At 49.6% G+C, this 13079-nt stretch overlaps 1 protein-coding gene across 9 annotated transcripts in view; it reads left to right on the top strand.

Annotated features, from left to right (window-relative positions):
- The first annotated feature begins 10481 nt into the window (after positions 1 to 10481).
- CPEB2 (cytoplasmic polyadenylation element binding protein 2) overlaps positions 10482 to 13079 on the top strand; it is a 67968-nt gene continuing 65370 nt past the window's right edge. For 8 of the 9 annotated variants that reach the window (XM_072737769.1, XM_072737768.1, XM_072737766.1 and 5 more), the window contains exon 1: positions 10482 to 12366. In XM_072737769.1, coding sequence (XP_072593870.1) covers positions 10597 to 12366 — 1770 coding nt within the window. In that variant the 5' untranslated portion in view covers positions 10482 to 10596. The remainder of the gene's footprint in view (positions 12367 to 13079) is intronic. The other variant, XM_072737761.1, reaches the window with a different exon arrangement.

Genomic DNA, 13079 nt, shown 5'->3' with positions numbered 1-13079 from the left:
GCTATAACACAAATCCAATAAATTCAAAAGCATGCAATCACACAATAGATTGTGCTCTTTGTCCACAATAAAATGAAATTAAAGTCATAATAACAGAAGGAAATTTAAGAATTCATAGATATGTGAAAAGTAAACAAAATTCGCCTAAGTAACAAATAGGTTAAAGAAGAAACCACAAGGTAGATTACAAAATAATTTGAGATAAATGAAAACAAAACACAGTATACCACAACTTTTGAGACTCAGCTAAAGCAACAATCGGAGCAATAATGCTCACATTTATAAAAAGAATAAAGATCTCAAATCAATAACATAAACTTCTGCTATAAGAAACTAGCAAAAGAAGAATAAACTAAAAGCAAAGCAAGCAGAAAGAAGAAAATAATAAAGATTTAGAGCACAAATTAAATAGAGAACAGAAATAATAATGAACACCAATGAAACCCAAAGTTAGCTCTTTGAAAAAAAAAAATCAACAAAAGTGACCTTTTAGCTAGGCTGACAAAGAAAGGACTGAAGTTAGCAAAATTGGGAATAAAAGAGAGGATCTGGAAGCCAACCTCACAGAAATAAAAAGGACTGTAAGGTAATATTATGAACAATTATATATCAACAAATTAAAAACCTAGATGAAATGGACACATTTCCAGATAAACACAAACAACTGAAACAGAAGTAAGAGGAAATAAAAAATCTGAATAGACCTATAATAAAGAGATTGAATTAGCAATTTTAAAACTTCCCACAAAGAAAAGTCTGGGCCCAGATGACTTTACTGGTGAATTCTACACATGTAAATAAGAATTAATACCAATCCTTCACATATGTCACAAAAAATTACAAGAAGGAACATTTCCCAACTTATTCTATGAGACTAGTATTACCTGGATACTAAAACCAGACATCACAAGAAAAGAAAATACAGACCAATATCCCCTATGAATAAGGGATGCAAATATCCTCAACAAAATACTAGCAATCCATATCTAGCTATATGTGTATATCTATCTATCTATCTATCTATCTATCTATCTATCTATCTACATATATTATACTAAAAGGGTTTTCTCCCAGAAATACAAGATTGGTCTAACATCTGGAAACCAATGTAATACATTATTATATTAATAGAATAAACCACAAAAACCAAAATCAACTCAATAGATGAACAAAAATTAGTAATTATTTTTCTATCAATTACATGATGAACTAATCACATTCTGCATATGTTAAGTTAAAATATATTGCTCAAGTTAATCTCACCTGTCTCATTTTCTTTTTTTAGATGTAACTAGAAAATTTCACATTATATATGCAGCTTGCATTTGTGGCTCACATTCTATATCCAAGGGACCAAGATGATCTAGATGTATCTTTGAAGACCAGTGCTCTAACAGCACTGGATATCTTTCATGCACTCATAAACTTGTATTACTTACCAGGGAGAAAAGTGAGACTGAGGAGGATTAACTTGCCCAGGTTAACAAACTCCACCTTGTAGGTGTCAGAACTGGTATTGGAATTTGGTTCTGTCCTTAAGCTAGAGTATGCCCTATTTATACCCATTGTCTGTTTTCCTTAGGGATCAAGCCATTACAATCATCTATGTGCATGTTCTGGATAATTGGTTTGTTTTCTTTTTTGCTTTTGTTATCTAACCCCTCCTGCCACCCCCCACCTCCCACCACCAGGACTACCACTGAAATCTTCTATCTGGCCTTTGAGTCTACACTTTGCTTTAAGCTGCATGGCACATAATAGCTAAGAGGTTTTGTTTCTTCGTTTAAACATCTATTCTGTGTCAAACGTTATAGAAGACTTTCTACTTAAAATATTGTAATCATCTTCACAACCCATACTTCCCAGATGATGGTTGTTGCTCCCTTCACTTTCACAAAGATGAGAAAACAAGGTCCCAAAAATTTTACTGCTAAAGTTACACAGTAACAGGAGTTGGGACTCTGATTCAAGAGCCCCTTTGTGTCCAGCATTTCCCTTGTCCCTGTCTCCTAATGTGAGAGTAACACGGATCAACTGTGGGCCTAAAAAACATTCGTATTTATATACATGATTCATGCACTTGTGAAAACTTTCTAAAGTTTTTTTCATACAAATTTGTCTATAACTTTTTTTTCTATTGAAATTTGAGGTCTATTTTTCTTCTTCTTGCTATGTTTTGCAAAGTTAATACAATGACTTAAGGCTATACATGAATTTTGGATACAAGATGATATAAACTCCTACGGTCCTGCCTGGAGCAAAAGTGAATTGATAACAGTAAGGATGAAGCAGGAACCTGGACTAATATTAAATATCTCTTTTAAATGTAAAAAGACATTGTCTTTTATACTTAATCAATTGTTATACAAAGGAGGGAGGTATTTCCTGGTACCAAATACATTTCACGATTTTTATTCATTACCAAACATTCAGTGTTTCTCCACCCCCCCCCAAAAAATATTTAAAACTTGTAATCTTTCTAAGATTCTAAAAATATTAAGATCAAATTTAATAGATGAAATATTTTTCATCTACATAAAGTTTAAATATTTAATATTTAGTCAAAATGCTTCTCCACTTTTCTCTGCAGAGAATAATTTATCAAGTGAAGGAGTTAGCTTTCCAGAACGAAAGAAAAAAATGAAATGCAATATATCCAATATATACTGCCAGGCTTCATTATTCTAATAGGAGAAAAATTAGTATGCACATTTGAGAAGCATTTCTGAGTTTTTATTTGCTTTGTATTTTGAAAATAAAAAGGTTTCATTCTGAGATCACTACTGCCAATTGTTATTCATTTAGTTAGGTGTTACTGGAAAGTTTTAAAAGATTACCCTTTCCAGAGCACCTGGGTGGTTTAGTGGGTTAAGTGTCAGCCTTGGGCTCAGGTCATGATCCTAGGGTCCTGAGATTGAGCCCCAAATGGGGCTCCCTGCTCAGTGGGGAGCCTGCTTCTCCCTCTCCCTCTGCCCCTCACCCCTGCTCTGTCTCCCTCTCTCTCAAATAAATAGATAGATAAATAAATAAATAAATAAATAAATAATATTTTTTTAAAAAAGAAAAAGCATTACCCTTTCCATCCATTATCCTTTAGTAAAAGTGCCACCATTGTTCCTGGGGCCTGTCCCTGTGGCTCTGTATGGCTCAGACATGTTGTAGATTTTGGGTGATAGCCGATGAAGCAGCAGACTGAACAACAGGGAGATGGGGGCTTTAACCCCAAGCGACGCAAACTACTGGAAGCAAATTACTTTGTTTCTGGGCTTTGGTTTTCCAATTCTAAAATAGGAGTATTATTTGCTTTATCTAGTCGCAAAGAATATCGTGACAAGTTAAGGGGATAAAAAGTTAAAATTCCTTGTCTAGCTAGGATTACAACGTATTTCAGTGTGTGATGTCTCCTGCCTTCCTGCTGAATTTGCCTTAGCTCAATATTCCATTATCCGTCCTAGGCTCCACCCATGACCAGTCTGGCGAGGCTATGTTAGAGCATGTAGGACTGCCAATTTAGTAGGTCAGTTTCGGCCTACAATCTCACTGTTTACTATTCTGTCTAGACAATTAGGGCTGGGAATGATCACAGCTGATATCAAAAGGCTCTATAATGCTGCAGAATAGCACATTTGTCTTTGGTTTTGTTCATGGTTGTACCCCAGTACCTAGCATGGTGTCTGACACATAGTTGACACTCAATAAGTAGTTTCTGGGTTCATAAATGCATCAAGAAGAACTAGGAAAAGAAAGGAATATATAAGGTATGGCCACTGCCCCCAAAGATTTATAAGCCAGTCAAATTGACTACATCTAAGAATACAAGTCAAGACGTGATAGAATAGTTAAAATATTACTGCAGAGGTTGACGGCTTCTCTCCTAGGTGGGAGTACTGGAGTTGGATGACAAATGTCCCAGGCTCCACAAAGGGTGACATAACCCGTGAAGACCTTCTATTGTGTTTGGACTCTATACATTAATGGCAGGGAAAGGTTCTAGATATTTTTCTTTGTTGATGGATTCATTCTTGGATAGCATAACAACCAGAATAAAGTTTTCAGGTTGGTGTTGCCAAAGAAAACAATGGGAAGGGGAGTGAGATTTTGTTGTTGTTATGGTCTGGTTGTTTTTTATTTTTTAATTTTTTCCTCTAGCAAACATAAGTCATTAATGTTATGGTTCTCTAGAAAATGGCATTATCTCCTCAAAAGTGTGCTTTGTAGACATTTTCCTCCTCCCTTTCATTCCTTCTTTCTCTCCTCTCCTCCCTTTCATCTTGCCATTCTACAGCATTCACAGGGCAATTACTAATCCAGAAACATTTATTGAGCACTTGTGTTTCAGGCATAATGGCAGACAAAGAGTTGCGGAGATACATAAAGGAAAGCCCATGACCTAGAGCAACTCAGCATCTCAAAGGAGACTCTGTCTAGCCAAGGAGACAGGTAATTATTGTCCCTGTGACAAGCATTCTAATAAAAAAAATATATGACAATGCTGTAAGAGAACATAGAAGAGGGCTTAACTCACTGTCCACGGAGAACCAAGAAACATTATGGCATTTGAACTGTGTCTTGAATGGTAAGGAAGCATTAGCTGATTCAAAGAGGTAGGAGGCATTCCAGAAAGTAGACACATTATGTGGAAAAGACCAGAGCTATCAAAAGACATGTCTGATGCAGAGGATTGGGTACTATGGGGAGTGGCAAGTGATAAAGGCAATGAGAAAAGTTACAAATAACTTTTGAAAGGTCCTAGTCCCCAGCAAGTTTGGATGTGATACAGCAGAAGCTAGGAAGGTACTTATTAAGGAGGATGTTTGACAGGATTATAGTTGTTTCTTGACACCATTAAAGAGAAGAGATTCAGAAGAGGAACTGGTGGGGAAGCCAGCTAAGATGCTGTGCTCTAGGGCAGGACAGAGAAAAGATTGAGAGGTAAGGTACAGGTAGAGGAGTGGACCAAGGGGACAACATTTGAGCAGTATTTCTGCTACAGAATTGATAATAATATGGTGACCAAATGTTTTTGGAGGGTGAGATAGAGGGAAGAAGAGGATGACTCATGTTTCCAGCTCAAGCAACTCATGTAGTGATGCCATCAACCCAGATAGGGAGAAAAAGAGGAGGAGCAGCAGGTTTGGGGGAAGATGGTAAATTAGGGTATGGGCATATTGAATTGGTGTGTCTAAGGGACATCCAGGTCAAGCTGGTTAATAGGCAGTTAGAAGTATGAATTTGGCCTCTGGGCTAGAGAGAGATGTGTTAGACATTAGCATATAGATGATATTTGAAACCATGCTAGTGGATAAGGTCACCTAGAAAGAGTATGTAGAAGTAGAGAAGAGGACCAAGAATATAAGCCTAAGGAACTCCAACATGTGAAGGATATGGAAAGCTAAGGAAGGCAATGGAAGGCAGTATGCAGGGAAGTTTGGAAAAGTGGAAAAGAACCAGAAGTATTAAAGAGGGTGATACTCTGGAGTGCTGTGTCAATAAAGCCACGTGAAGTTGGACAAGGTCAGTATGGGCCTCAATTTCTACTCCCCCCCGCCCCCGAACTCAAAGCCAGGCCAATGAGCTTCCAAAGACTAACTCTTTCGCCTTTACAGGCAAGGCCACAGTAGAACACCAGCAGATGACCACTCAGCATCAAGTTGGCCTCACGGCCATTCTATGTGAATTCCTTCTGTTTCTGTGAGCTGGAGCCTTGATTCCTTTCTTTGTTCAAGTTCCTATGATGAACTCTTGCATTTCAGTCTCCTTCCACAATATCCCAGTCTCTGAAGCCTGGGATCCTCCTGTAAGCTCATAAAACAGAAGTCTTGCCTCCTGGAGTCCAGGCTTATCTATTCCCTGGTGTTACAATCCTGAGCTGCCCTAACTGTGTGTCCTCACACATGTATCCTATCAATGCCTGGAACTATCTTGCCTTGCTTGTAATCCCTAGCAGCCTGTGGATGGTGTTTGGGTAACTCCTGCCAACAAATAAGCAGCTGTTTAAAAGACCCTTGTATTACTATAGTATACTTATTATTTTCTAAAACTGTTATTCATTTGTGGAACAGTGCATGCACATTTAACTGTTAGGTGCCTACTGCATGCCAGGATTGTTCTAGGTGTGGAAGATGCAGCGGTGGACAAAACAACATAACTTTCCTCGTGGGGTTTGCCGTCTAACAGGAAGGACAGATTAACAATGCAAGTACATAGAGTGCCAGATGAGGAAAAGAAATCAAACCACTTATGAGTAATAGTGAGGCTGGAGGGGAAGGAAGGGGTTGCTATTTGTGATGGCGTTAAGGGGGGGGAGAAAATGAGTTTGAGCAGAGACCTAAAAGAAATGGGACAGAGACACGAGAAACACAGAGCGAGTCCTGCTGGTATTTAGGTAACAAGTATTCCAGGCAGAGAGAATTGAAAGGGCAAAGACTCTGAGGCTGACTTGGCGTGGTGTGTCAAAGAAATAATGATTCCATCGTGGGTAGAAATGGTCAGAGGGGTTCATGGAGGTAGGAGGCAATCACGAATAACCATTTGGTTCTTGAAAACGTCTTGACTGTTATTCTAGGAAAATGTAAGTATAAAGTCAGGGAAGTTGACATTATCTGTCTTCCATTTTGAAAGGAACCTTTTGGCTGCTGTGTGAAGAGACCCTAGGGAGACAAGATCAGAAGCTGGGAGGCTGGTTAGGAGGTGAGGGCAACAAGCCAGGGATAGATCATGTTGGCCTGGCTCAGGCTGCTTGTGGTGGGAGTGGTGAGAAGTGGTTGGGTTCTGGACATAATTTAAAGGTAGGACAAGCAGCATACAATAATGTTTTGAATATGCCATAAAGAAAAATAAAGGTCAAGGATGACCTTTTTATTTATTATTAGTATTTTTAGGTTTTTTTTTTTTTTTTTTTTGCCCAAGAAACTATAACAATGAGGTGCCATTTGCCAAGATGGGAGAGTCAATATTGGATATGTTAAATGTGGGGTGGCTATGAGACTGGAATGTCTATAAAGCTGTGTTCTGAGCAGGTGTGGGAAGGATCTGGTGTAGCAATGGAGGGGATAGTAGTGTGCAGTGTGGGCAGGCCCTCCATGTAGCAGGAAGGAAGAAGGTGTGTAGGAACAGATGCACAGTGACTGGAAAAGGGAACAGTGAGGACCTGCGAAAGCTCTCCTGGAACTGCTTCTATTTTCTCAGTGAAATAGAAAGCCAGGTCAGCTGAGAATGAGGGTAGGAGAGAAGGTGTCAGGAGACATTGAGATAGAGAAGGTGCGAAGTAGTCTTCTAGAACAGTGTGAATAGATTTCAGCTCATGGCCTAATCATGGGACTTAAAATCAACTTAGTGATTTGAGATTAGTTTAGTGATTTTACATAGTACATAGAATTTAAAACTAGAGTTCATTGCACTTATAAAGAGTAAGAATTGCCGAAAACTTTATTTCAAGTGCAGGTGTGTATGTGTGTGTCCAAGGTTGTAGCAAAAATATTTTTTAAAACATGGGCTCAGGACAGTGGTAGGAAAGAACAAGAGACTCTCATATAAGGTCAGAGACTGAGTTAACAATCACATGAGTTAACAATCAACACAGAATGTAGCCTCAGAAGATTTTGGCATTGGAGCTGCTGGAGGACCACAATCCCTCCCCTCTCACCCACCTCCACCATAGGAAATCTTTCTGTTTGAATATTTTCCATAATAGCATTATTGAAATGGCACTATTTATCAGCTTAAAAGATAGAGATTTCAGGATGTAACTTTTCTCTATATAAAAAAATGGGGTCCTCACAACAGACTGAGATGTTAAAAAAAAGTGGTGAGCAGAGGGTCTGGCAGTTGGATTTTGGAATTTAGTATACCTAATATGAGATTTGACCTTATTACATAATACTAAATGAGATGGCTTTTCTCTGTTTTGGAGATCTCTAAATCTTCCCAAACAAAACCAGTATCAGAACACCAAGAAATCTTGTTTTTATTCAAACTTTAGCCCAGAATGGCAGCATTTGGCTTGTAAATATATGCTCTCTTTCCTCCGTATATTACACTAACTGCAATTTTAGTGGATGATTGAGCTAATTTTCATGCCTATATTTTCTTCCTCTTTCAAGATTTGCTGTTGGATGTGCAGATGATTCCAAATATAACTTCGCTTAGAAAAAGAAACGCGTTCATTTTTAAGACAGTCTTAAAGTCTTCAGTTGTGAAGTAGTTTTTCCCTGTAATACACTAATGAATAATAGTTAAGAATACGTCAATAGACGCCATGAAAATGGCCATTTATATTTTTAATTGTAATGGGCTCAAGTTATTGTCTAGACATTGTAATTTAGGATAACAAAAGTGCTTCTCCAGTTCTACGTTTTGCCTGATTGTTAAAAATGGTTTTGAGATTATGTACTCGAACCAATTTTCTATACACCTGACCGATTTCTGAACCATTTGAGTTTTTTAAGAATACGTTTACCTATATTAAACTTAGTTCATTAGACAGGATATCAGACATAAACATAATACATGAAACATACTTTCCTCCTGCAATGTTGTTCTCTACTATACTTATCCTGATTTATGTAAATCTGAAACAGTGAAGTAACGAAAGTAGAAATGAAATTAAAGAGAATAAGGACTCATGAAAATGTACACTCTGCCTACATCAGTAGGAGTGTACATTTTTAAGCTAGAACACCAATCTCACTCCAGTTGTAAATCAATATCCAGTAGAGTCTTGCAAGAAAAAAAATTGTTACTCTGTGCAGTGACGGATGTTAACTAAACTTATTGTGATAATTACTTCCCAACATATAGACCAATCAAATCATTTTGTTGTTCACCTAAAACCAATACGATGTTATAGGTCAACCGTATCTCAACCCCCCCCCCCAAAAAAATAATAACTTAAAAAAATCAAGTAGTCTGGACATCCTCTCTTGCTTTTAGGATTAGTCTGAATTCTGGGACTTTTTTTTTTTTCCAATAGTTTCACTTCTCTTAAGTGCCAAGAAAAAGTTAAAATTGCAAAACAGGATTATTCTGTTTTTATGTAGACCCTCACATAATTTTTTTTTTCTCTATGTTAAATGTTTCTTTAAAAAAAAAAAAAGGAAATACACAGGATTAGTTCCTCTTCTATTGCTTTCAACAAGAGCTCCACCACGGAAAGCTCTCTCCCCTTCCATTTTGCAAGCCTCAACAAGTCTGTTGCTGAGTCAGAACCTCCTTTTTTTCCCCTGATGTGAGAAATCTCCCTTGAAGACTCATAAAGCTTAGGAAATGTTTAAATTTGAGTCTCCCTGGGGCGGGAGGGGGGGGTTAGGGCCAGGGGAGCCAGAACGAAAGTGGCCGGGAGGAGCCCCACACAAGGCGGTCCTGAGGATGGCACACTCCACGGTTCTCATGACCTACTAAGGCTGGGCGCTGGCCCAGGGTTACCAGGGGAGCTCGCCTGCGAACCTACTTCACGCATCTGCGTGTGCAGACAACCACATGGAGCCGGCTTGGGCTCCCGGGACTTTGCTCCTCGCGGGCGAAGCGAAAGCGCGGGCTGTACCGCCAGGGCTTCATGTCTGCCCCGCAGAAAACGCCGTCACGCGGCGGCAGCACGGTCCCCGACAGCAGGCAGCGCCAGGAGCCCAAACCAGAAACACGCCCGGGAAGGCGCTCTCTAGGGCGAGGAGGAAGGAGGGCTGCAAGCTGGGGGCGGCGCTGGGCGGTCTGCAAAGCAGGCAGCGCCCGCCCGTCCGCACCCCCGGCCGGCCTAAGGGCCCCGCGCTGAGCCTCAAGGGCGGGAAGGGCCGGCGTCCCCGCTCCGCTCGCAAAGCGACCGCCACGGCCGCAGCCACTCCCAGGAGCCGCCCCCGGCCTCAGTTTCCCCGGGAAGCCCGCGTCCCACCAGCCAAGCCTCATGTGACCGAGGGCGGGACCGAGGTGACAGGAAGGGGGCGGGGCCGCGAGGGCGCCGGGGCCGGGGCGGAGCGCGTGCGACCGAAGGGCAGTCTCCGCGCGGAACCCGGCCGGGAGGGGCCGTTGCCCAGGAACCGTCGGCGCCGCCCGCGCACGCTCGCCCTGGTGCGCGCGCCGCGGGGGCTCAGGCCCGAGCCGACCGCCCGCTCCCGCCACCGGCCTCCCCTTTCCCCGGGACGCCGAAGGGAGCCGAGGAGGCGCGCCGCTCGCTCCCGCGCTCCCCGGCCCTCGCCGGCCCCCGAGGAGCACGAGCGCGCCCCCGCCCGGGCCTGCATACTAATGAGGGGCGGGGCGGGGCGGGGGCGGGGCCGCGGGGGCGCGGAGGCCTCGCGCCCGCGCGTGCCAGGACGCACCGCGGGGGGCGGTGCGATTGTGAGGTGGCGCTGACGCACGTTCCGGAGTTCTTAAGCGGCGAGGGCGGCGGCGGCGGCGGTGGCGGCGGTACCCGAGCCGGTCTCGGGAGGCGGCGGTGACTGCCGCGAGGGGTGGCGGGGCCGAAGTAGGTGCCCCTGGCTCAGTCACGGTGTCCCTCTCACTGGTTTCCCCCTCCTTCCACCACGGCCGCGCCGCCCCAGGTCCGGCGGCTTCCTAGGCGGGGCGGCGGACGGGGCGCGTCCCCTCCCGCCGCCGCCGGCCTCATAAATGAGGGACTTGGGGCTTGGGGTGCTGCAGGCCGCCCCGCTCCGAGGCGGCAGCCCCGGGCCCCTGGGCGGCGGCGGTGGAGGCGGTGGCGGCGGCGGCGGCGGCGCGTCCCGGCCCTACGCCGCGGCCGCCGCCCCGCAGCCCTCCGCCACGCCCTTCGGCCCGCTCTCGCCGCCGCCGTTGCCTGTCACCGGCATCTCGGAGGCCGCCTCCCCCTTTCCCATCCCTTTCGGCTGCGGCGGCGCGGGCAGCTCGGCCGCCGCCGCCGCCGCCGCCGCCGCTTCCTCTTCCTCCCCGTTCCTGGCGCATCAGCAGACCATGCAGGATGAGCTGCTGCTGGGGCTGACACAGCAGCCGGCGCGGCCGCTCTCGGGGGCGGCGGCCGCGGAGAAACTCCCCAACCACCACCCCGGCGGCGGCACGAACGCGGGTGTGACCCACCTCCTCCCCTCCCAGGACTTCAAACCGAGTCTGCACCACCCCTCCTCCTCCTCCGCCTCCTCCTGCTGCTGCTGCCGCACCTCCTCCCCGCAGGACTTCAGTAAGCGGCAGCAGCAGCAGCTGAGCAGCCAGAAGAGGAAAGAGTTCAGCCCTCCCCACCTTCCCCACCCTCCGGACTCGAAGCCGCCGCCGCCGACGCCGCCGCCGCCGTCGCTCCACTGCCCCGGCCGGTTCAGCCCGCCGCCGCCGCCGCCGCCGCCGCCGCCCGGCCCGCTCCTCCAGCCGGCGCAGCTCGCCCAGCGCCCGCAGCCACAGCCACAGCCGCCGCCGCCGCCGCCGCCGCAGCCGCCGTTCAGCGTACCGCACCCGCAGCACCTCCCGCCGCAGGACTTCGCCCCGCGGCAGCGCCCGGCCGACCTGCCCCCGCTCCCGCAGCTCCAGCCCTCACCGCCCGCAGCCCCGCGGCGCCGCCACGGAGGCGCGGGCAGCCCTCGCAAGACCCCGGCCGCGGGCGAGGGCAGCGCCGCCGAGCCCCCCAATGCGGGCTTGGCCCCCTCGACGCCGCCGGTGAACCCCGCGCCGGGCTCCATGGAGTCCCCCAACCACCCTCTGCTCAACAGTCCCAGTAACCTCCTGCCCGGCGGGGCGCTCGGCGCGGGCGCCTTCAGCAGCCTGCAGAGCCCGGACCTTCCGCACCCGGGCGGCGGCGGCGGGGGCGGGGGGCCCCCCGGAGGCGGAGGGGGAGGCGGCTCCGCGTCGCCGCCGCCGCTGCCCGGCTTCGGCACCCCCTGGTCGGTGCAGACCGCGTCGCCGCCGCCGCCGCCCCAGCCCCAGCCGCCGCCGCCGCCGCAGCAGCAGCCGCCGCCGCAGCCCCAGCAGCCGCCGCAGCCCCAGCCGCAGCAGCCCGGCTCCTCGGCCGCCACCCCGGGCGGCGGCGGCGGCGGCGGCGGCGGAGGCTCGCTCAGCGCCATGCCGCCGCCCAGCCCCGATTCGGAGAACGGCTTCTACCCCGGGCTGCCGTCGTCCATGAACCCGGCCTTCTTCCCGAGCTTCTCGCCCGTGTCCCCGCACGGCTGCGCGGGACTCAGCGTGCCGGCGAGCGGCGGCGGCGGCGGCGGCGGCGGCGGCTTCGGCGGCCCCTTCTCGGCGGCCGCAGTGCCCCCGCCGCCGCCGCCCGCCATGAATTTACCTCAGCAGCAGCCCCCGCCGCCCGCGGCGCAGCAGCAGCCGCAGAGCCGCAGGTCGCCCGTCAGCCCGCAGCTCCAGCAGCAGCACCAGGCGGCGGCCGCCGCCTTCCTGCAGCAGAGGAACTCCTACAACCACCACCAGGTACGGCAGGCGGCGGCCGGGCTGCGCCGCGGGGCTGGGGACCGGGGCGGCGAGGGCCGCTCGCCCGAGGGAGAGCGGGACCGAGAGGGCGGAGAAGGCTGACGGGACGCGGGGACACCGGCCCCCGGCGGGACGGGCGGGCGGGCGGGCGGGCAGCGGCCGCCGTGGGCTGCGGGGCTGCGGGGCTGCGAGGCTGCGAGGCTCGGGCCGGGGGCTGGTGCTGGGAGCCGCCCGGGCCGGGCGCCCCCTCGAACGAACGCCCGGCGCGGCGGTGGGGGCTGGGGCCGCGGCCGAATGGCGCCCGGGCCGAGGGCGGCGGCGGCGGGTGGGGCGGCTCGGCAGTCCCCCGCGGCGGGCGCCCCTGGCTGGCGTAGGAGGCCCGCGGTCCGCGGCCCGCCAGCCCGAGGGACGCGGCGAGGACGGGCGGGCCCGGGCGGCGGCCGAGGGAGGCGAACTCGGGAAGGAGGAACCGGAACGGCGCGGACGGTGCGTGCGGGGCGCCGGGGACTCTTCCCCGTCGTCCAGTGGGGACCGGCGGAGAGGCGCTCTCGGGTCGAGCCTGGCTCACGGCGCACCGGCCGGCGCGGGGTCTGGCGGGGCAGACGATGGCCGCCGGGCCGCTCGCCCGCCCGCCCGCTCGCCGGTTCGCCCGCTCGCCCGCTCGCCCGCCGGCCGCTGCGCCCGCCGAGGGCCGGGCGCCGGGAGAGCAGCGG

This window comes from Vulpes vulpes, chromosome 14 (genome assembly GCF_048418805.1).
Source record: "Vulpes vulpes isolate BD-2025 chromosome 14, VulVul3, whole genome shotgun sequence".
Classification (NCBI taxonomy): Eukaryota; Metazoa; Chordata; class Mammalia; order Carnivora; family Canidae; genus Vulpes; species Vulpes vulpes.
The sequence above is the reverse complement of the archived record's forward strand: the minus strand, read 5'-3'. Positions and strand labels throughout refer to the sequence as shown.